This window comes from Rhineura floridana, chromosome 9 (genome assembly GCF_030035675.1).
Source record: "Rhineura floridana isolate rRhiFlo1 chromosome 9, rRhiFlo1.hap2, whole genome shotgun sequence".
In the NCBI taxonomy this organism is placed as follows: Eukaryota; Metazoa; Chordata; class Lepidosauria; order Squamata; family Rhineuridae; genus Rhineura; species Rhineura floridana.
Genome location: NC_084488.1, coordinates 118,074,317 through 118,097,372, shown reverse-complemented (window position 1 = coordinate 118,097,372; position 23,056 = coordinate 118,074,317). Strand labels below are relative to the sequence as shown.

The window sequence follows — 23,056 nt, the reverse complement described above, 5'->3', positions numbered from 1 at the left end:
AATAATTGCCATTCCAATCCAAATTTTCTGTTTACTTTTATACTAAACCACCCCTTGATTCACTCTACATTCTGATTTGTTCTCTCATAGCTCATTTTCTCTCCTGGGAACAACATGCCTTGCTGTTGTGCACCATAACTCTCGATGCCTGTTCCTTGGGTACATGTGAAGATCTCAGTGTGTGTGTGTTGGGTGTGTGTGCATAGCAGTATGCATGTATAGACAGGAAACATGATAATAATTGCTATGAGTCATGATTGCTATATATTCCCCCCAGGATCCAAAGCACCATGCCTCAGAGTACCAGTTGTTGGGAAATAATTGCAGGGAAAGGGCTAGGGCCATTGTAACCCACTTGTGGAGTTTCCAGGGGCATCTGGTTGGCCACTGAGAAACAGGATGCTGCAGAACTTGGAAAAGTTTCTTTTTTGAACTACAACTTCCATCAGCCCAATCCAGTGGCCATGCTGGCTGGGGCTGATGGGAGTTGTAGTTCAAAAAGGTAACTTTTCTGAGCTCTGCTGGACTAGATAAACTGGAAAATCTGGCTCAGAATCTAGTTGTCGGAAGGCAGAGCTGGGGTCCCAATCCTGGGGAGCTGGATCCCGGAGAGTTGGGAGAAGAGTATTTGGATGGATGGCAGAGGGAAGGGGGAGGAACTTCCCCCCTTTGGAGCAAAGACGAAACAGAGGAACTGCCAGTGATAAGGTCGCTTAGCAACGGGGAGCCTGAGCCCTCCCTGGACATTCTCACGCCTCCCCCTCTTTCAGACTCAGAGCAAGAGGGGAAAGAGGGAGGGCTGCTCACAGCCGAAAAGCGGGGAGGCAGTTTACCATCAGCCCCTCCCCTATCCCCCATCCTGGAATCGGAAACTTCAGAAGAGGAGGGGGTGATGCTTCCCCCCTCACCGCGCACACGCAGACAGCTGAAAAGACAGGAGAGAAGGGGGGAAGGCGGGCAGTACCTGAGGGGCAGTTAAGGAGGAGCGAAAGATTGCGCGCCCGTTTGGCCCCTTCTTAAAGAACAGGCGGGAAGAAGTCCCTTGCTCTGTCAACTTTCTCCCAATGCCGCAGGACCTGTATCCCTGTATTGCTTCATGAGAAAACGCAGTCTTTGTTTGGACATTACCCTAATAAAACACGAATTAACTACAGCCGTTGGTCTTGTTCCTGAGTCACATCCTGGGCCTGACAGCTTGACAGAGCCACCTAAATCACCCTCAACGCTCTCTTCACTTGACTGGGACAAGATGTCAAAGGGAGCAGCGGGGGGGACGAACCCCACTTCTGAGACGGAAGAAGTGGAACTCTTGAGGACTAAGGTAGCTGATTTGCAGACGGATGTTCAAGCCCTGCTAGCAGCAGTCAAGGCGCTGAAGACGGATAATCAAACCTTGAAGGCCACGATAGACCAGATACGAACAGCCCCTCCAGCTGCCGTAGTAAAGGTTCCCATTGGATTGCCCCCAAAATACGCGGGACAAAGTGATCAGTTGGCAACCTTCGTGGCTCAATGTGAGTTATATCTGGATGTCAGGCACACGGAATTTCCAGACGATGGGGCTAAAGTAGCTTTCGTGATTAGCCTCCTGGAGGGAGAAGCTGCAAAATGGGTGACTCCGTATCTCGTGAGAAAGGATACTGTCTTAGGAAGGTACAGAGGATTTATACAGGAGATGACCGAGATGTTTCAAGACCCGCAAAGGGCTGAAACAGTAGCGTGGCAACTAGGCGCTCTGAAGCAAGCTAAAGGGACTGTTTCCGAGTACACTAACGCTTTTAAAATTCTGTCCCAGGAAACTGGTTACAATGACGCCGCCCTGATGTTTATGTACCGGAGTGGATTAAATGCTGAAATCCTGGATGAGTTGGCCAGGACCTCCCCCCCCGCTGACCTACCAGGGCTCATCCGGCTATGCCTACAGATAGATCACCGGATGGAAGGAAGGCGCCTGGAAAGGAAGCAGGAGGTCCCGAGATACTCAGCCTCGGCATCCCGCAACAAGACCCTTCCCACTACAGGGATGGCAGGTAATGCAACTGAGGGACAGGGAGGGGCTAGGCCAAGACTGTCGGAAGAAGAAAAGGAAAGACGACGCCGGGAACGTTTATGCTTTTATTGTTCAAAGCCGGGCCATGTGGCCAGAGACTGTGGACTGAAAGGGGGGAAAGCCGAGCCGTCAGGAAACTAGAACACCCAGTCCACGTGCAGGCCGGTGGACTGGGGGCAGCGTTGTATAAAGGCCCCCCAACGATCCAACCTCCCTCAAAGGGGGTGTTGGTCTTGCCTATTCGGATTACAACTTCCAGAGGAGTGGTGTTTAATTCCACTGCCTTAATTGACAGTGGAGCCTCCACAAATTTTATTGATGCAAAGTTAGTCAAGCGTCATGGAATTTCCCGGTGGAAACTGGACGCTCCCCTAGCTGTGGAGACTATCAATGGGAGACCCCTGAAGTCAGGAGGGGTGACACAAGCCACGGAGGAAGTGAAACTTCAAATCCCTGGGCACGAAGAGTTCATTTCGCTATACGTGTCAGATCTCTCGAACTTTGAGGTGATTCTGGGAATGCCCTGGCTAGCAAAGCATGAACCCAAAATAAGTTGGAAGGAGGCGGTGGTGTGGTTCACCTCACAGTATTGCCAGGAGAACTGTCAACCTGAAGGAATCAAGAACACCTTAGCGGGGGCAGTGCAAGAGATCGAGCAAGTGACCCTGCCGCCAAAGTATGAAGAATTCAAAGATGTGTTTGATGAAAAAGAGGCAGAGACTTTACCCCCCCACCGCCCTTACGACTGTGCGATTGACCTAGTGCCAGGAGCCAGCATCCCATCAGGGAGAATCTACTCTCTCACAGAGAATGAGAGGGAGGCCCTGAAGGAATTCCTGGATAAAAACCTGAGGCGAGGATTCATACGCCCCTCACAATCCCCTGCTGGAGCGCCACTATTGTTTGTGAAAAAGAAGGGGGGGGACTCAGACCCTGTAACGACTATCACGCATTGAACCAGATCACCATCCCCAACAGCTACCCGCTGCCCCTGATCTCAGAGTTGCTGGACCGACTGCGCTCTGCAAAAATCTTCACGAAGTTGGATTTGAGAGGAGCGTACAATCTGATCAGAATGAAGGAGGGAGATGAATGGAAAACAGGATTCTTGTCCGCTTACGGACAGTATGAATACCTGGTCATGCCGTTCGGGCTTTGTGGAAGTCCAGGAATTTTTCAAAAATTCATGAACGACGTGTTTAGAGACTTGTTGGACACGTATGTAATCTGTTACTTAGATGATATCCTGGTGTTCTCAAAGAACCAGGAAGACCACAACCAGCATGTGAAGACGGTGTTGAAGAGACTGAGAGAAAATCACCTGTATGCTAAATTAGAGAAATGTGGGTTTGACCTCAAGTCTCTAGACTTCCTTGGATATCGAATCTCAGTGGAAGGCGTGGAGATGGACCCAGGGAAAGTAAGCTGCATATTGGACTGGGGCCAACCTGTCACCAAAAAGGATGTACAACGGTTTTTGGGGTTTGCCAATTATTACAGAAAGTTCATTCCAGGGTTTTCCAAATTAACAGCTCCTCTGACTGACTGTTTAAGGGGGAAGAAGAAGTTTCAATGGACAGAGAACGCCACCGAGGCCTTTGAGGAGCTGAAGAGAAGGTTTGCTACTGAGCCCATTCTGCGCTTTGCTGATCCGAACCGCCCTTTCGTAGTGGAAGCAGATGCTTCAGATTTTGACATCGGGGGGGGTCCTGCTACAATTAGACCAAGAAGGGAAGGAGCTGCACCCCTGTGCGTACTTCTCTCGGAAGTTAAAGCCTGCAGAGAAGAACTACACAGTTTGGGAGAAGGAGCTGCTGACCATCAAGGACTCTTTTGAAAACTGGAGACAATACCTAGAGGGGACCTCTCATCGAATTGAAGTGCGCTCCGACCACAAGAATCTTGAAAGCCTCCAAACCGCCAGAAAGCTGAACCAGAGACAGATAAGATGGTCCCAGTTCTTCACTAGGTTTAACTTCCAGATTACTTACCATGCCCAAGCCAAAAACCAGAGAGCGGATGCCTTATCCAGACAGCCACAATACAAAGAAAGTGAATCCGAGGACCAGCCTCAGTACGTAATCCCGCCAGAGAAATTAACGTTGGGAGTATGCCAGCCTTCATGGGAAGAGGAACTCAAAAAGGCACAACAAGAAGATGCAGACATGCTAAAATATCAGCAGGAGACGGGACAAGGTCAAGACTCAGAAGTAACCTTTCACTGGAGAAATGGACTGTTATGGTTCAAAACCGCCAGATATGTGCCAGAAGGGGAATTAAGGCTCAGAATCCTATGCCAGTGTCATGATTCCATCACAGCGGGACACTTTGGGATTTACAAGACCATTCAGAACGTGGCCAAGGACTTCTGGTGGCCTAAAATGCGTCGGGATATTGAGAGTTATGTAAAGTCCTGCTCTGTCTGTCTGCGGACAAAAACACAAACAGGGACACCAGCAGGACTGTTACAACCGTTGCCTGTCCCACACAAACCCTGGAAGGACCTCTCCGTGGATTTTATAACTGATCTACCCAAGTCCCAAGGAATGACAGCCATCTTAGTAGTGGTGGATCTACTTACCAAAATGGCACACTTTCTTCCTTGTGCAGGGGCCTTAGAGGCTAAAGAAACGGCCAAGTTATTCATAAAAGAAGTCTACCGGCTGCATGGATTGCCAAACAGCGTAGTCTCAGACCGAGGAACTCAGTTCACAGCCAAATTTTGGAGAGCAATGTGGAAACAGTTGCAGACGGAATTAAAACTCTCCTCCGCCCATCACCCCCAGACAGATGGGCAGACGGAACGCTTGAACGCCGTTTCGGAAAGATATTTATGAAGTTATGTGTCCTATCAACAGACTGACTGGGTATCATATTTGCATTTTGCGGAGTTCGCCTACAACAATTCTCTGCACTCCAGCACTCAACAAACCCCATTCTTCGCTAATTATGGATTCCATCCTAAAGTCTTTCCAAGCAGCTCAGAAGGAATGCTGGTACCGGCAGCTGAGAACTTCCTTAAGGAATTGCAAGCGGCGCAACAGACACTGAAACAGCAGTTAAACGAAGCCAAAACGGAGTACAAGCAAGTTGCTGACCTCCACAGGAAGGAGAGCCCCCCCTTCAACCGGGAGACCAGGTATGGCTGTCCACCCGCTTCCTCCAGATGCCGGGCAAATGTAGAAAATTACAAGACAAGAGGGTGGGTCCTTTCGAAATAGAAACTCAAATCAATCCCGTGGCGTACCGACTGAAGCTGCCTGACACGTTTAAAATACATCCTGTGTTCCATCGATCCCTCTTAACGAAAGCCGCCCCTCCCAGTGAGTTACGGCCGGAGGAACCTCCCGGAGCTCCACTCCTGGTAAATGAGCAGCTTGAGTTTGAAGTTGAGGAGATCTTAGATTCCAGGATCAGACGCCACAAGCTGCAGTACTTGATTCACTGGAAAGGCTATGGGGTGGCTGACAGATCATGGGAAGATGCAGCTGATGTGCATGCTCCAGAATTGGTAAAACTTTTCCATCAACGTTTTCCCCACCGTCCCAAGCCAGACAAGGGGAGGGGGGCACAGCCTGGGAGGGGGGATGGTGTCGGAAGGCAGAGCTGGGGTCCCAATCCCGGGGAGCTGGATCCCGGAGAGTTGGGAGAAGAGTATTCGGATGGATGGCAGAGGGAAGGGGGAGGAACTTCCCCCCTTTGGAGCGAAGACGAAACAGAGGAACTGCCAGTGATAAGGTCGCTTAGCAACGGGGAGCCTGAGCCCTCCCTGGACATTCTCACGCCTCCCCCTCTTTCAGACTCAGAGCAAGAGGGGAAAGAGGGAGGGCTGCTCACAGCCGAAAAGCGGGGAGGCAGTTTACCATCAGCCCCTCCCCTATCCCCCATCCTGGAATCGGAAACTTCAGAAGAGGAGGGGGTGATGCTTCCCCCCTCACCGCGCACACGCAGACAGCTGAAAAGACAGGAGAGAAGGGGGGAAGGCGGGCAGTACCTGAGGGGCAGTTAAGGAGGAGCGAAAGATTGCGCGCCCATTTGGCCCCTTCTTAAAGAACAGGCGGGAAGAAGTCCCTTGCTCTGTCAACTTTCTCCCAATGCCGCAGGACCTGTATCCCTGTATTGCTTCATGAGAAAACGCAGTCTTTGTTTGGACATTACCCTAATAAAACACGAATTAACTACAGCCGTTGGTCTGGTTCCTGAGTCACATCCTGGGCCTGACACTAGTTGAGACAGTTTAGGAAAGAACCCCTAATATTTATAATTGGTACCTGGATTAGCACTTTGAGATGCATAAATCTCAGCTAGACCTTATTACTGAAACTTGAGGGGAGCTGGAACTGGTGGTTTATCAGTGGTCCTGAAAAGAAAATCTGTGTTGGCCATCCTACCACAGGCACATTTTCTATTACTTTGCCTTTGGCAGCTATGAACCTCAGAACAATTAATCATAATCTGAAATAGATTGTCAGGCTTTGATTTATGACTTTAATGATTTTGATTAATTACAAATGTAAATGAACTGGAACACATTACATTAGTCATTCACTAACTGATTGTCAGTATCTGTGGGAAGTTTAAGGTTGCCATCTTAACAATTTCGGTAACTTGAAAGTAAGATCTTTTATTTATATTCCCCTGTTAACAAATAAGTACTAAAAGAAGGCCATTTTTAAAAACGTTTGAAACAACTTTCACACGGTTGCATGGGTCAGGCTAGAATAGAAGGGTTCATTTCTAGCTCACTTTATCAAAATAGACTGATAGTGGCTAGCACAGGAAAATATTTGTTCTTGAAGTGTGTGTATGTGAAAGAGAGTTAGAAAGCAAGAGAGATGGAGAGCAGTGTGCATGTAACCAAAAGCTCTTGAAATTTCTACTTCAACTATTTACAGGGCTGCCCAGATAAGTATATTTCCAAGTTAAATTATGTTTGCTGTTCACCACTAGTATCTTCTGTGTGTATCCTTCTCCCCTTTGTATACAAATTTAGGATTGTCATTTAGTTTCTGGAGATGGGATCACTAGACACAGATCTTTAATTCTAGTTTCAGGAGTTCATGATGCTAAGAAGTGGTAACCAAGATGAAGTTCCTGAATTCTTCTTTAGCTCAGGTTAAAATCTGAGCTGAAGAAGAATCCCCACAACCCAGGAGAGTCCCCATGCCCCCCCTTAATTCACAGGTTTGGCTGCTTGAGGTTGGGGCAGTTGCAAGACGTTACAAAAACTAGAATACCAGTGTGATTCTGCAAATGTATTGTGTGTATTTATGTAAAGAGATCAGGTGTTCAAATTCAGATTGGCTTTGAAATGACCTGAGTCATCTCTGATCTTGGAGAGACAATGGCTTGGGATGTGTCCAGTCCAATGCATGCCATCACTTGCTTGCCCACCCTTATTTATTTCCTTGGGATGTTTAAAGTGATAATGCAAACTAGACTATCAGAGAAGTAGATGGCAGTATATTGCCTTTGACTCACATCTTCTGTAGGACAGTGCCATCTAAACGTGTAGGTGAAGCTGTTCTCTTCCACTCTCTTGAATTAGAACACAGCTTTCTCAAGAGATTGTCTCTCCTCTTGTCTGGAGTAGTAACACAAATCTCAACCATACAATTTTAAACAATATACTTATGAGAGTGATATAGGGTGTGTTTTTTTTTTAATAATTATGACAAACCAGAAAAATTATGATTCCAGGAAGTGGTGGGGGGGGCAACTGAGGTGAGTTGAACTTCCTTTTCATGTGATGCTTAGTATGTCTCACTCTGAGGAGGCACAGCAATCCTCTCCATGAAAGAGAGACCACACATGAATATCACTAGAGGGCAAGATACACAGCCTCAGCTGTGGACAATTTTAGTCTCAAGCAACATAGTCCTGTTTAGATCTTCAAACTTTTCTCAGTTGAACATGTGAAGTGTTTGTCATTTTTGTGTACATTGGCCAATATTCTGACCTCTGGTGGTTTCAGTGGAAAGTCTGAACAGAGCCCATCCAATTGTACATCCAGTCAGAAACCTTTTATTTATTTATTTTAGTTTTCCTTTTAGTTTTCCCAATTTGTGTGGAAAGCTCATACATGGTCACATTTGTTCAGAACTTAAGCTCAGTGTGTGTAAGTAAGGGAAAGGAGTTGAAGTTATGAAACTAGCTCTCCTCTACCCCATTCATGCTATGTGATTTTGAAGGGCCAAACAGAGTGCACTGAAAAAGAAAACACAGTTCACTTACTCTTTTAATCCTCATTGGTTAGAAGTTCTGAAGGTGCACTAAGTTTCCCTAGCATTGATTGCTAAATTATGTGTGGGTAGACCCAAAGAGAAGTGGAGTACCAGCTTTGATATCAGGGTCATTATGTAATCCTTTTTCCTGTCTTTCTGTAGCACAATATTTAAATATTCACTAATAGGCAAAAAACCTTGCTGTTTAAGAATGTACCTGTAGTCAACATATATTTCTATCAAACTTTAAAAAGCAGGGAAATTGGGCAGCTCTAGTGAATGCACCAGGGGAGCAGGAGACCTGACATCCTCCCTATTGTACTGTCCTACAAATTGGTCAAAATGCAAACACCATTTGGGTTGGTCTTTCACAGTCCACTTCCTGTGTAGCTTGGAAGAATTTGGTAGCATGTGCCTCTGAGCATATGGTGAGTGGTGGCAACACTTGCCATCTCCAAAGATGGAGAATTACCATTTTTGCATGTTTGTTGGTGTTCTTACTTTGCTTCTTTTCTGTGTTACTACTGTTTCTACAGAGAATCTAACCTAGAAAATTATATTTCTCTCATTATTCTAAAAACCTGTGTCAAATTTATTTTTATTAATTTCAAAGGCTTTATTGGTCAATGTCATATACGGTGAAGACAGCCTTTTGTGTTTCAAACTGGAGGTTATGCTCTATTTCTATTTTGGCTGCATTAACAGTTGAATTTGAAGCTGCAGTTTGATGTAATATCAGACTGATTACAACATGTTGCTACTTAAGCAATGATTCTAGCTTTTTGGGAAAAAACAAACTTGGCTTAGCTAAGATGCATGCTTTCAGCCTGCTATGCTTAAACTATTCCACTTAAGGAAAGGTGGGCATGGTCAATTAAAACATAGAGCAAACCTAGACTTTTACTAGAATATATTTCACCTTCCACTGTTTGATCTTGTGCAAACTGAGACACTTCTCATGTCCATTGGAAACTATTCTGCAGAACAGTCAGTGCCATTATTCCACAATTGTTTTTGGAGCTTTTTTTTAGTATTGCAAAATGTTGCTGTACTTCACATATTCACAGAAACAGAAGCAAAAGAGAATAATTTACTATATGAAACTTCACAAAAATTGCAAAGTAAATCAAACATTTAAAATGACTATCTGAACTATCAACTGTTTTAATATTGTTGCTTCCTCCCTGATAAACAAGATCAGCACAGCCCATGTCTTGTTTCTGTTCTTTGGGCTGATTGCAGGTGTTGCCAGCACTCACCATATGCTTAGAGGCATATGTTACCCAATTCTTCCAAGCTAAACAGGAAGTAGATTGTACTGTGAAAGACCAACTCAAATTGTGTTTGCATTTTGACAAATTTGTAGGGCAGTACAATATCTCAGAGAGCAGGTCAGGTCTCCTGTTCCCCTGGTGTATTCACTAGAGCTGCCCAATTTCCCTGCTTTTAAAAGTTTGATAGAAATATCTGTTTGCTATTGGTACGTTCTTAAACCTCAAGGTTTTTTGCCTATTAGTGAATTTCCCTGCTTTTTAATCCGGGAGATAAGAAATGGGATCCTGTGCAAGTTTGCTGAGAATGGATTGATCATTTGCATGCTTATTGATTTCAGTGGGATTTACTCCCCTGCAATTATGCTTAAGATAGGTGAAACTGACCACAGGGAATGGGGAGAGGAGAAGGAGGAAGAGAAGATTGGGGAGGAAATGCAGAGGGGAGGACTGGGATGGGAGCAGGCAGGAGGGGGAGGGGAGGAGAAGGACAGGTTTGATCATTTGCATGTTTATTGAATTCAGTGCGATTTACTCCCATGCAATCATGCTTAGGATAGGTAAAAGTGACTGGGGGGAGGGAGGGAGGGCTGGAGTGGTCAGGGGAGGAGGAAAAAGGAAGAGGGGAGGGGAGGAAGAAGGGAGGAGGAAGGGAGAGGAGAGGGGAAGGAGGGGAAAGGCAGGTCTGATCATTTGCATGCTTAATGAGTTCAGTGGGATTTACTTCTGTGCAATCATGGCTAGGGTAGGTAAAACTGACCATGGAGGATGAGGAGGGGGAGGGTGGAGTACAGGGAAGGAAGCAGGAGGGAGAGGGGAGCAGAAGGAGTGGGAGGGGGAAAGGGGATTGGAAGGGTAGAGGGAAGGAGAGGATTGGAAGAGGGAGGGGGAGGGCTGAAGGAAGGGCGATGGAAGGAGCAAAAGGGAGGTGATGGGAGGGAGGAGGAGGGAAGGGCAGGTTGATCATTTGCATGCTTATTGAGTTCAGTGGGATTTACTCCCATGCATTCATGCTTGAAAATGAATTGGACTGCCTTCAAGACGATTCTGAGTTATGGCGACCCTATGAATAAGGTTTTCATGGTAAGCGGTATTCAGAGGTGGTTGTTATTGCCTTCCTCTGAGGCTGAGAGGCAGTGACTGGCCCAAGGTCACCCAGTGAGCTTCATGGCTGTATGGGGATCCGAACCCTGGTCTCCTAGGTTGTAGTCCTAGGATAAGTAAAACTGACCATGGGGGAGGGGGAGGGGGAAGGAGGGGATGGGAAGGGAATGAGGGAGGAGAAGGGAGGGGTGAAGGAAGGGGGAGGCAAGGGGCAAGAGGGAGGGGATAGGAGGGAGGAGGGGAGGACAGGTTTGATCATTTGCATGCTTTTTAAATTCAGCAGGGTTTACTCCTGTGCGATCATGCTTAGGATAAGTGAAACTGACCTGGGGGGCGGGGTGGGAGGGGAGGAGGGCAGGGAGGGGAGGGGAGGAGATTTCAGAAGGGAAGGCCCTTTCCTTTCCAAAAGGAAGACATTGCGAACAGTATCATTCTTTTTCAGGGTTTCCCCCATCTTTTTATTCTATAGCAGGCCCATGTAACCTCCTACACAAATTTAAACCAAAGCTGTCCCTAACCACATCCACACCAGACCTTTATTTCACTTTAGACAGGCATGGCTTCTCCCAAAGAATGCTTGGAAGTGTAGTTAGTGAAGGGTGCTGAGAGTTGCTAGGAGATGCCCCATTCCCCTTACAGAGCTTCAATCAGAGTGGCTGACTGTTAAACCGCTCTGGCCACTGAAGCTCTGTCAGTGGAATAGGAGTCTCCTCTCAGCACTCTTCATAATCTACACTTCCAAGCCCTGACTGGCTAAAGTGAAATAAAGGTCTGGTGTGGGTGTGTTGTTGTTATGTGCCTTCAAGTCGATTACGACTTATGGTGACCCTATGAACCAGCGACTTCCAAGAGCATCTGTCGTGAACCACCCTGTTCAGATCTTGTAAGTTCAGGTCTGTGGCTTCCTTTATGGAATCAATCCATCTCTTTTTGGGCCTTCCTCTTTTTCTACTCTCTTCTTTTTTTCCCACCATTATTGTCTTTGCTAGTGAATCCTGACTTCTCATGATGTGTCCAAAGTTTGACAACCTCAGTTTCATCATTTTAGCTTCTAGTGACAGTTCTGGTTTAATTTGTTCTAACACCCAATTATTTGTCTTTTTCGCAGTCCATGGTATGCGTAAAGCTCTCCTCCAGCACCACATTTCAAATGAGTAGATTTTTCTCTTATCCGCCTTTTTCATGGTCCAACTTTCACATCCATACATAGAGATCGGAAATACTATGGTCTGAATGATCCTGACTTTAGTGTTCAGTGATACATCTTTGCATTTGAGGACCTTTCCTAGTTCTCTCACAGCTGCCCTCCCCAGTCCTAGCCTTCTTCTGATTTCTTGACTATTGTCTCCATTTTGGTCAATGACTGTGCCGAGGTATTGATAATCCTTGACAAATTCAATCTCTTTGTTGTCAACATTAACGTTACATAAATCTTCTCTTGTCATTACTTTTTTTTATTTTGACATTCAGCTGTAGTTCTGCTTTTGTGCTTTCCTCTTTAAATTTCATCAGCATTCCTTTCAAATCATTACTGGTTTCTGCTAGTAGTATGGTATTGTCTGCATATCTTAAATTATTGATATTTCTCCCTCCAATTTTCACACCTCTTTCATCTTGGTCCAGTCCCGCTTTCCATATGATATGTTCTGCATATAGATTAAACATTTATTTATTTATTTATTTGATTTATATCCCACCCTTCCTCCCAGCAGGAGCCCAGGGCGGCAAACAAAAGCGCTAAAAACACTTTAAAACATCATAAAGACAGACCTTAAAATATATTAAGACAAACAACTTTCACATCCATACATAACTTTCATCAGCATTTGTTTTAAATCACTACTGGTTTCTGCTAAGGGTATGGTATTATCTGCATATCTTATTGATATTTTTCCCTCCGATTTTCACACCTCCTTCATCTTGGTCCATTTCCGCTTTCTGTATAATATGTTCTGCATATAGATTAAACAAGCAGGGTGATAAAATATACCCGTCTCGCACCCTTTCCAATTGGGAACCAATCGATTTCTCCATATTCTGCCCTTACAGTAGCCTCTTGTCCAGAGTATAGGTTGCACATCAGGACAATCAGATGCTGTGGCACCCACATTTCCTTTAAAGTATTCCATAGTTTTTCATGATCTACACAATCAAAGGCTTTGCTGTAATCTATAAAGCACAGGGTGATTTTCTTCTGAAATTCCTTGGTCTGTTCCATTATCCAACATATGTTTGTGATATTATCTCTGGTGCCTCTTTCTAAATCCAGCTTGGTCTGGCATTTCTTGCTCCATATATGGTAAGAGCCTTTGTTGCAGAATCTGGAGCATTCCTTTACCTGGATGGGATATCAAGGCAATAGTTGGATAATTATTGCATTCCCTGAGATCCCCCTTCTTTGGAATTGGGATATATATTGAACGCTTCCAGTCTGTGGGCCATTGTTTAGTTTTCCATATTTCTTGACAGATTTTTGTCAAAATTTGGACTGATTCAGTCTCAGTAGCTTGTAGCAACTATATAGGTATGCCATCTGTTCCTGGTGATTTGTTTCTTCCAAGTATTTTAAGAGCAGCTTTCACCTCACATTCTAAAATTTCTGGTTCTTCATCATGTGGTTCCTTCGTCATGTGGTTCCTTCGTGAATGAATCTGTCATCCTGGCATCTCTTTTATAGAGTTCTTCAGTGTATTGCTTCCAACTTCCTTTTATTTCATCTTGGTCAGTCAGTATGTTCCCCTGCTGATTATTCAGCATCCCTACTTGTGGTTTAAATTTCCCTTTAATTTCTCTAATCTTTTGGAATAGGGCACTTGCTCTCCCCTTTTTGTTGTCCTCTTCTATTTCTATACAATAACTATTGTAATAGTTCTCTTTGTCCCTACGTACTAGTCTCTGTATTGTTGCATTTAGGGTTCTGACCGTGTTTCTATCTCCTTTTGCTTTTGCTTTCCTTCTCTCTTTAACCACGCTAAGAGTTTCTTCAGTCATCCATTGAGGTCTTTCTTTTTAACTAGGGGTATTGTCTTTTTGCATTCTTCCCTGATCATGTCTCTTGACTTCACTCCATAGTTCTTCTGGTTCTCTGTCAACTAAATTTAAAGCCTCAAATCTGTTCCTTACTTGTTCTTTATTTTCTTCTGGGATGTTATTTAAATTGTATTTTGGCATTATGATTGCTTTGTTCTTCTTTAGCTTTACTCTGATTTTCGATACGACCAGTTCATGATCTGTACCACAGTCTGTTCCTGGTCTTGTTTTTTACAGAAAGTATGGAACTTCTCTGTCTTCTGCTACCAATTATATAATCAATTTGATTCCTATATTGATCATCTGGTGATGTCCACGTGTGCAATCGTCTTTTTGGTTGCTCAAAAAATGTGTTTGCAAGAAACAAATGATTGGCTTCACAGAATTCAATAAATCTTTCTCCTGCTTCATTTCTGTCTCCTAGGCCCCATTTCCCCACAATTCCTAGTTCTTCTCTGTTCCCTACTTTTGCATTCCAGTCCCCCATGATTATCATATATCTTGTTTTGGTGTGTGATCAATTTCCTCCTGTCCTTCTGGTAAAATCTCTCCTATTCTTCTTCTGCATTTGACATTGGAGCATAGACTTGGATGATGGTTATGTTGATAGGTTTCCCATTTAATCTCATTGATATAACTCGCTCAGACCTTGCGTTGTAGCTCCTAATTCCTCTTGCTACATCACTTCTTACTATTAAAGCAACCCCATTTCTTCATAATTTCTTATTTCCTGCATAAAATATTTTGTAGTTGCCTGATTGAAAATGTCCCATTCCGATCCATTTTAATTCACTTATGCCAAGTATTGTAATGTTGATACTTTCCATTTCTTTCTTGACAATTTCTAACTTTCCCTGGTTCATGCTTCTCACATTCCATGTTCCTATTGTGTGTGTCGTACAACTCCAGACTCTCCTTTCACATCTCTGCGCATCAGCCCCTGGGCTTCCCGTCAGGTTTGACCCAGCTGCGTCATTAGTCACAGCGCTACTCGTACTTGTCTGTTGTTCTTCCCCAGTAGCTCATTGAGTGCCTTCTGACCTGGGGGTCTCATCTTCCAGCACTATCTTGTGTTGTATTTTGGATATTCTGTTCATAGGGTGTGGGTGTGGCCCCCTGATTAGGCAAGCCCAGCAGCTGTGAGTCTGGCTTTTCGAACATTGATAGTTGGTTCTTACTGAGCATGCCTGACATTATCATTGAGTTCAATGCTAAATTTCTTAAATTAATTAAAAATCAGCCAGGCATTTTTTTTTAACTTTTAAACTGCAGGAGATGAATGTCAGAGTATGGGGCAAGGTCAGTAATATATGGCTGATTTTTAATGAATTTCAACAGATTATGAGAACTCTGACAGAAAAAAGTCCAAAAGGGGTCTGTTTTTCCCCTCTGTCTTTTTACACTTTGAACTCTTGATTCTCTCTGACTGTTCTGTGTATCAGTATGAAAATTTAGAGGGTTGTTAAGCAAGGCTTTCTGAGTTCAGGACTGTAAGTTTTGTAAGGTTTTGTTTTGAAATAAACTTATGGGAAGCATCAGAATGGCATGGGGGTATTTTCAATTTAACATTGTGGAATATGAAAAATCCATGCTGACTGTAGTATACAGCCACTATCGTGGGTGTATAATTTATATTGAAATGGCAAATCTTGCCAACCTGTTTGATTTCATGACTTTCTCAGTCTTCCTATTTCATTTTATTTCCTCCTTTTTTATGTGACTTCTGCTCAAAAGTTTAGGTTGTAGCTGCAGAGAACAGGACAACCTACAGTTTCAGCATACAGATTTCTCTGCCACTTCTTGCTCAGCCTGTTTTATTGAGCAGCTGGTGGTGTGGGTGAAGTGCTGCAAGACTGGAGCACAAAATGACTTTTTTTTTTGCAGCTGCCACCTTGAACTATAAAGAGACTACCATGAATTAGAAAAGTACCCATGGATGACCTAATGCTCCTTATCATTGAGTTGAAGGATTCTGAAAAGGGGGAAATGTGCCACCTGGTATCCTGACTTGCTGCCTCTACTGGGAATTAAATTGCAGGTGGCTATAGAGAGCAGTAACGTGGCACTAAAATGACCTTAGCGTAGCAAAGCCAGAAAAACAAGGAAACTGTTCTGACCAAAATAAAAATTGCGTTGAATTGGTATACAATGTCATATTTCCCCAGTGCTGTCTCAACTGTAAATGGATCACTTTGTTGCGTTGTACACCTAAGTAAAGAATAAGTGTGATTAGGAGCTCATGGCACAAGGTCTAATCTATTTCAAAGAGCTGTTCAATTCAGTAATCCGATTTTGCCAGCATTTGTTTCCAGCTCAAAATCTTTCAAGATAATCCAATCTCTGCTTTGCTGTATGGTTTGAAAGAAGCTTTTCTATTCTTTCTCTTAGTCAATAATATAAGCCATGGATCCTGTGTAATAAACCAGGATATTTATGTGTACAGCTGCAACTAGGCAACATTACCACTTTGCTCCTCTTTTCACTGAAGTGGCAACAAGTCAGAGTTCAGCATTTATCCATAGCTTATGTGTGAACCCAAAAACTATGCCCAGTGAGTTTCAAACAAGCCAAGATATTAAAACAGCTTTAAACTACAGCTTCATATTGTGGCTTGTTTTGAAGTAATTAACAGTAGCTTCCAAGTTGACATGTAACAGGAAACTGTGGTTAAGGATTGAACCTTGGCTTGTTTTGCCTCTTGGGCAAAAGGAGGATGAGGAAAGCAGCAGAAAAGGGCTTTCGTGTGGGTTCAAGCTGCTCATGCATATCCAGGCTTATTGCATGCAAATGCTGCTGATGTTAGTTACATTTCAAAAAGTAGGATTCAGCAAAAATAACTTTTCCCCCCTTTGAATGTCACATTTTTATGCTGTAAGCAATTGCAATGCTCCCCTTCACTTGATAACTGTTGAGCTCTTTTATGTAAAAGAATGTCGTTTGAAACCAAGTCCTTCAGAACATGATGTTTTATGGCTTGGCATTTGAGAGTCCCTCAAGTAAAAATGCAAGCATGCTCCTAATTGTTTGTGTTTTTAATTTTATTATTTCAGAACAAGATCATTTTAGACCCCATGACATTCAGTGAAGCCCGGTTTCGACCATCTCTTGAAGAGAGGTTGGAGAGTATTATCAGTGGTGCAGCACTCATGGCAGACTCCTCTTGTACTCGTGATGACCGACGAGAGAGAATTGTAGCTGAGTGCAATGCTGTACGACAGGCCCTCCAGGACTTGCTTAGTGAATACATGAATAATGTAAGTGAAATTCTGATTTTTGATTTCTTGTTCCTCTATGGAATGTTAAATCATTCTGTAGACATGGTCAAAGGTGTATATACTTTGCTAGATCCTGGCAGTTCTGACCCCCCTCCTTCCAAGGCAGCCGATTTAAATAATGTAAAGAATTTGGCGTTCAGAATTCTTCAAGACCATCCCTCCAGGGAATGATGTAAAGGCACACAAGCTTCATCTTAAGGTTCATCTATGGGGATTTGGCCTTAAGTAATGCCTGGATTATCACTCATGAATCTTGTGTAAACTTCTGAGCACCTCAGAGTAAGAGCTGATTATAAATTTAAGAAACAAGTTTACTATAGTGATGCATTTGTGGTATAATTTTTTTTCATCTCCTGAAAGGGGACTGGGTATCAGCAATGTATCTTCTCTTGTCAGCACACAGTTTTGACAAAATGTCTGTAATGAACTGTATTAGAAGATGGCACTTTTGCTTAAATGGCTGAACACCTTGCACAGTTCTCATGTATTTCTAAAAAGCTCAAATTCTGTTGTAAAATGGATAAATGCTGCTGGAAATGTACTCAGTGGGAAGATGTGCAAGTCAAGTTAAGGCCTTAAACTGTTACCTCCTTTTTTATTATTCTCTCCCCCCTCCCCATCACCTCCAATTATTAGTAAGAAGCATAATTTCCTCCATTATTAACAGATATGACAAATGTGGGAATGTGTGTAGGAGGAAGTGTAACCACAAAGGAAGGATAGCTGTTTGCTAACAGTCTAATTGGAGCTATTAAATGAGTGTGATTTGCGTAAGTTCCCTGGAGGTGCTGAGTAATCTCTATCATTATGGCAAGTGCATTCAGTGAGATATGTGAAATATTTTAAGTACAACGTTTTGAATGTCTAGGCATAGGAACCACAATTTCTACTAGCAAAATACACATTACTTGGTTATTTGGGGTGGCTGCACATTACAATACCAGGGATATCCTTTTACTAAGTGGTACATCACAGCAAGGTTCCTCTAGATTTGAACAATTAATGGTTGCTTGGCAAATATTTTGTGCTAATATTTCCATTCCTGAAATGTACAACATAAAAATATCACCAGTCACTTAGCCTTTGGTATTTTATAGAATAATTTCTTCGCTTATGAAGAGCTGTATTTGTCTGAATAATATGGCATTTTCTACTTTAAGTAAATCACTGTTAACACTATAGAATGTATTTCCAGAGAGCTGAATAAGCATCTATCAATATTGCAAAGACTCTTTTTCCTTGACAATTTCAGGGACAGCTATTATGCTATTTCATGTCCTAAATCAGGGTATGGGGGAGAGAGACCTTATGCTTTTCAGTTTTGGACTGTGTTTATCAAAATGAATTGTCTAGTCTAGTGGTGAAAAAATGCATCACAAACTGAGCTTTCTCTGTCCTTATGCCCCCCACCTCCTTTGAGATGTGAAGGTTCATGAAAGAGTGAGTTATTTATTGTATACCTCCTGTGAAAAATCAATAAACGTGCAACATAAAAAAGAAACAGAGGTGTCATGCCTTCCCGTTGCTTTATTTTATGTGTGGTGAAGGCAACTGTATTTTAATGTGTAAGATAGCTTTTATCATTCAGTCAAATGGTGCTGACTTCAAGGAATCTCCTCTTTTCAGGTTGAAATTCTTGCTCTGTTTTGTCAGGTGTTTGAGTACAATTGGCAATAAAAGGTGGATGCAGGTTTATCTTGAGGTGACAGCTATAAATTGAGTGAGTTAAAGAACAGGTGATTATGACGATCTGAAATATACTACTTTGGTATCGCTGTCTTTACAAACTTTATGGAATTACTTCTTTTTGGTGGAAGCTTTAAAAGGTCTTTAGATGGGTTGGATTATGGATTGTTGTCTTACTAGCAGTGCCTATTTTTTATGTGTACACCTCTGTGATAGCAGAAGACATTTTCCCTGCCTTATGAAACTTTGCTTCCCCCCCCCGAAGTTACATTCAGAGAAATATTTTTAAAAAATATATTTTGGTGTACAGCCTCATGTGTATATTGTTAGTTATATTAAAACAGTACCTCACAGAGGTAAGGGATTTGCAGAGGGGTTTGCCCACAGTTGCTGTACCAGCCATACTGACCTTGAACATGCATTGTTGAGCCATAGAGAGTGACACCTTCCCTAGAATTGTATAAATGAGACCTGTCATGAGGATCAATGATCAGAGACCTCCTACCTGAGTGATAACCTTTCTTTTCTATAGCAGGGGAGACCAGCAGTGTTACAAGCCTCAAATTTCCCAGAGACAAGAAGGCCCCTCAATGAGTGGGCTCTATAACAGATCTTTGCCTTAACAAATGAAACCAGGGGTGGGTCTTCCTAATTTTCAGCCTTTTGTTCTAATGTGTATATTCCTTTGCATACTAATAAAACAGGATGGATCAGAAAGGTAAATAAACGTCAGTATGGATAGATAAAAATCCATATTCCATACAAATGCAATTCATTCATTCATTTCTCTGTCAAAGTCCCATCATCCTGAACTTTTTTTTTTAAATAGGCAAATCTATATCTCTTCAGAGAACCTAACATGCATGCGTGTTTCTAATCATATATTTTAAAATCCTTCTCGCTCTCTTCTGGTCTGCAAGAAGACCTTGGAGTTACATGGTTCCTATATCTCCACTGGGAACTCAAGCATGTCAACAAGACCAGGTGGAGGTGGTTGTGTTGTAACACAGGCTCCAATATAATATAGTGTCAAAAGGTATCCTTGGAGAAATAGCACAGCTCACTGTTTACAAAATGTGTTTCACGGGTCACTGGGTTCAAAAAAGATTTCCTCTGGATCTTCAGTTCTCTGTTAAATGGCTAAATATGAGGTGTCATCTAGTCCATCTGTCACAATTATCTGAGCTCTGTCACATGAGGAGTTGTCATATACATTGGTATATACATTTTGTTAAATAAATGGATAAAAATAATAATGTATTTTTATTGTATATTGTAAGACGATTTTCGTTCAGTTTGGCCGCAGAGTATGCAAAAGAGGCAACTTTAATGGTTAATTTAATATTTCTGTCCACTAACAAATACAGTGCTTTCTGCTGGATGAACCAAAAATTGGATTGTTATATGTTTTTCCTATACTGTATTTGCCTTGGAATAGCATTGTGCTGAAGGAGTAGGCCTCATCTCCATGAAAACATGGAGGGGGAGGAACAAACTGGGGATGTGTCCTGACTTCCAAACTATGTCTCTGCATATTTTAACAATACTGAAGCAGTGAGGACAGTGAGGGATGGTAAGAGAGGAAAAGTTGTGGCTTAAAACAACAGGAGAGGTCATTTAAGCGTTTTTTAAAAAATTAAGTTTTAAGAAGGTGAAATAGCAGAGATGGGCATAACACAGAAACAAACACCATAAAGTTAACAAGGATCCAGCAAAGCCTTCCAAACTTCCTTCTTGCTGTATTCAAACCTCTCCCATTGTTTAAAACCAGTGCCTTCCCCTCCCATGTTCCTCCATCCTTGCTTTACTCAAACCCCTCCTATTGTGCAATTCTCTCAATGGAGGGATGTAGAAAGTGGAGTCCCCCAAGGATCAGTATTGGACCTATGCTTTTTAACTTGTTCATAAATGACCTAGAGTTAGGGTTGAGTAGTAAGCTGGCCAGGTTTCTTGATGATACTAAATTGTTCAGGGTTGTTAAAACAAAAAAGAGATTTTGAAGAGTTCCAAATGGGCCTCTCCCCATGACAAACACAATTTAATGTGAGGAAATGTAAAGTGATGCACATTGGGACAAAAAAATCTTAACTTCATATATACACTCATGGGATCTGAACTGGCAGTGACTGACCAAGACAAGACCCCGGGAATCATAGTGGATAGCATGATGAAGAAGCTGACCCAGGCTGCGGCAGCTCTGTAAAAGGCACGTTCTATGCCAGGAATCATTAGGAAAGGTATTGAAAATAAAACTGCTGAACCATAATCCTGTTATACAAAGCTGTGGTGCAACTGCATTTGAAATACTGTGTGCAGTTCTGGTCGCCTCACCTCAAAAACAATATTGTAGAGTTGGAAAAGGTTCAATAAAAAGGCAACCAAGACGATCAAGGGGATGGAGTGACTCCCCTATGAGAAAACATTGCAGCATTTCAGGCTTTTTAGTTTAGGGAAAGAGGCAAGCCAGAGGTGACATAATAGAAGTTTTATAAAATTATGTATAGCATGGAGAGGGTGGATAGAGAAGTTTTTCTCCCTCTCTCATAACGCTAGAACTCATGGACATCCAGTCAAGTCGAATACTTGAAGATTCAGGACAGATAAAAGAAGGGACTTCTTCACGCAACACATAGTTAAGCTATGGGACTCCCTTCCAGAGGAGGTAGTGATGGCCATCCATTTGGAAGTCTTTAAAAGAGGATTACACAAATTCATGGAGGATGAGGGCATTAAAGGCTGCTTGCCGTGATAGCTCTGCTCTGCTTCTGCAGTCGCAGGCAGTATGCTTCTGAATAGCAGTTGCTGAAAACTGCAGGAGGGAAGAGTGCTCTTGTGCCCAGGTCCTACTTGTGGAATTCCCATGAGCATCTGGCTGGCCACTCTGAGAACAGGATGCTGGACTAGATGGGCCATTGGCCTGATCCAGCAGCCTCTTCTTATGTTCTTCAAAGGCAACCTTTTTTCCCCCCTCCATCGCTGCTTTACTTGAACCCTTCCTGTTGTTTAAAACCAACACTTTCCCCCTCAGTGTTTCTCTATCCTTGCTTTACCTTTACCTCTGCAATGGTTTAAAATGGGGTTAATGTGCAGAATAGGGGGAGGAGGCATGAAAGTGTGGGTGGTGTGTGCAGGAGGGATTTGAGAAAAGGACAGAGGTGAAAAAAGGTGAAGGTAAAACTTGGAGTGCAGAATAGGAGGGAGGAGGCGGTGGCATGGAAGTAGGGGTTGGTCTGTGGGCAGGGGGAGTTGAGAAATTGAGGGAGGAGGGAAGACAAAGGGGTGAAGGTGTGAAAATGAGGGGGCAAAGGGGTGTTGCAAAAAAGGAGGGAGTTGGAGGCATGGGAATGGGGTTGAAGATGAAAATAGGTACAAAAGGGGCTGAATTGTGGTTTCACAAGTGGGCAGAAGGTAAAAAAAGGGTGCTTAGTAGTTGCAATGTGTGGGAGGAGGCAGAGGGTACCATGTAGGTGCTCTGTGTACACAGAGGGTTGTAGAAAAGTAGGGGGAGGGGGAGTCATGGACATGGGGGTGATGGTGAAAACAGGTGCATAGTGGGGATGCAGAACAGAAGAGAAAAGTGGCTTCACAAATGGGGGTTGAGAAGGTGAAAAGAGAGCTTAGTAGTTTCCTGGGGTAGGAAGGGGAAGCTCTAGGGGGTTACCACAGCGCGGGTTGGTAAGTGGGGCACAGCCTCTAATAGATTCTATATTTTTGTAGATCAAACATTGATACAAATAGTGGGGCAAATCCTCCACCACTTTGTCACCACAAAGCAGGCATGTTGCTAAAATGCGTCTAATACTGAAGAAGGATGAAACCTGCTCTTACAAGATACATTACAAGGACTGAAGGATATTTATACCCATGATTGGTCTGTCTTTTGAAACCAAGGAGCCATAAGGTTGCAAGCAATATCAAATCCTGGTGCAAAAACACTTGCCATCCTCAACTTAGTTTCTAATTTAGCAATTGTTCTCCTATCATTTAAACCTCTGGCTGGAAACATCCTGGGGTGATTCATGACTTATCTTGTTAGTTATACCATCACCTGGCCAAACCTGCCAACCCATCCAATGAATCCTCAGAGAGATGTTTGTAACAGTAGTCCCACAGGAGCAGAATTCTCTCATAGAGACTTAGCAAAGTCAGACCCCAACCAATTTCCAGATGGGGCTAAGCAGATTTGGGACAATTTCAATTCAATTCAATCACATAGCATTGTAATTATTATTCATTTTCTTGTTTTAAAGAAGTGCTTGTTTTAAGCATTATCTTCAGTGAATCCTTAGGATGGGATGCCTATTCTAAATGTGTGTGTGTTTTAAGTGAGCAAACCAACTGATAGCTGTTGGAAGTAGTTAGCATAATTACCAGCCATGCTTTGTGTACTGAAAGGTTATGGAGAATGAAAAATAA

The 23,056-nt window shown here is 43.1% G+C and overlaps 1 protein-coding gene across 7 annotated transcripts in view; it reads left to right on the top strand.

Annotated features, from left to right (window-relative positions):
* CTNNA2 (catenin alpha 2) overlaps window positions 1–23,056 on the top strand; it is an 810,025-nt gene that overhangs the window by 252,365 nt on the left and 534,604 nt on the right. For all 7 annotated transcript variants that reach the window (XM_061583441.1, XM_061583440.1, XM_061583443.1 and 4 more), the window contains one exon: window positions 16,730–16,933. In XM_061583441.1, the coding sequence (XP_061439425.1) occupies window positions 16,730–16,933 (204 nt within the window). The remainder of the gene's footprint in view (window positions 1–16,729; window positions 16,934–23,056) is intronic.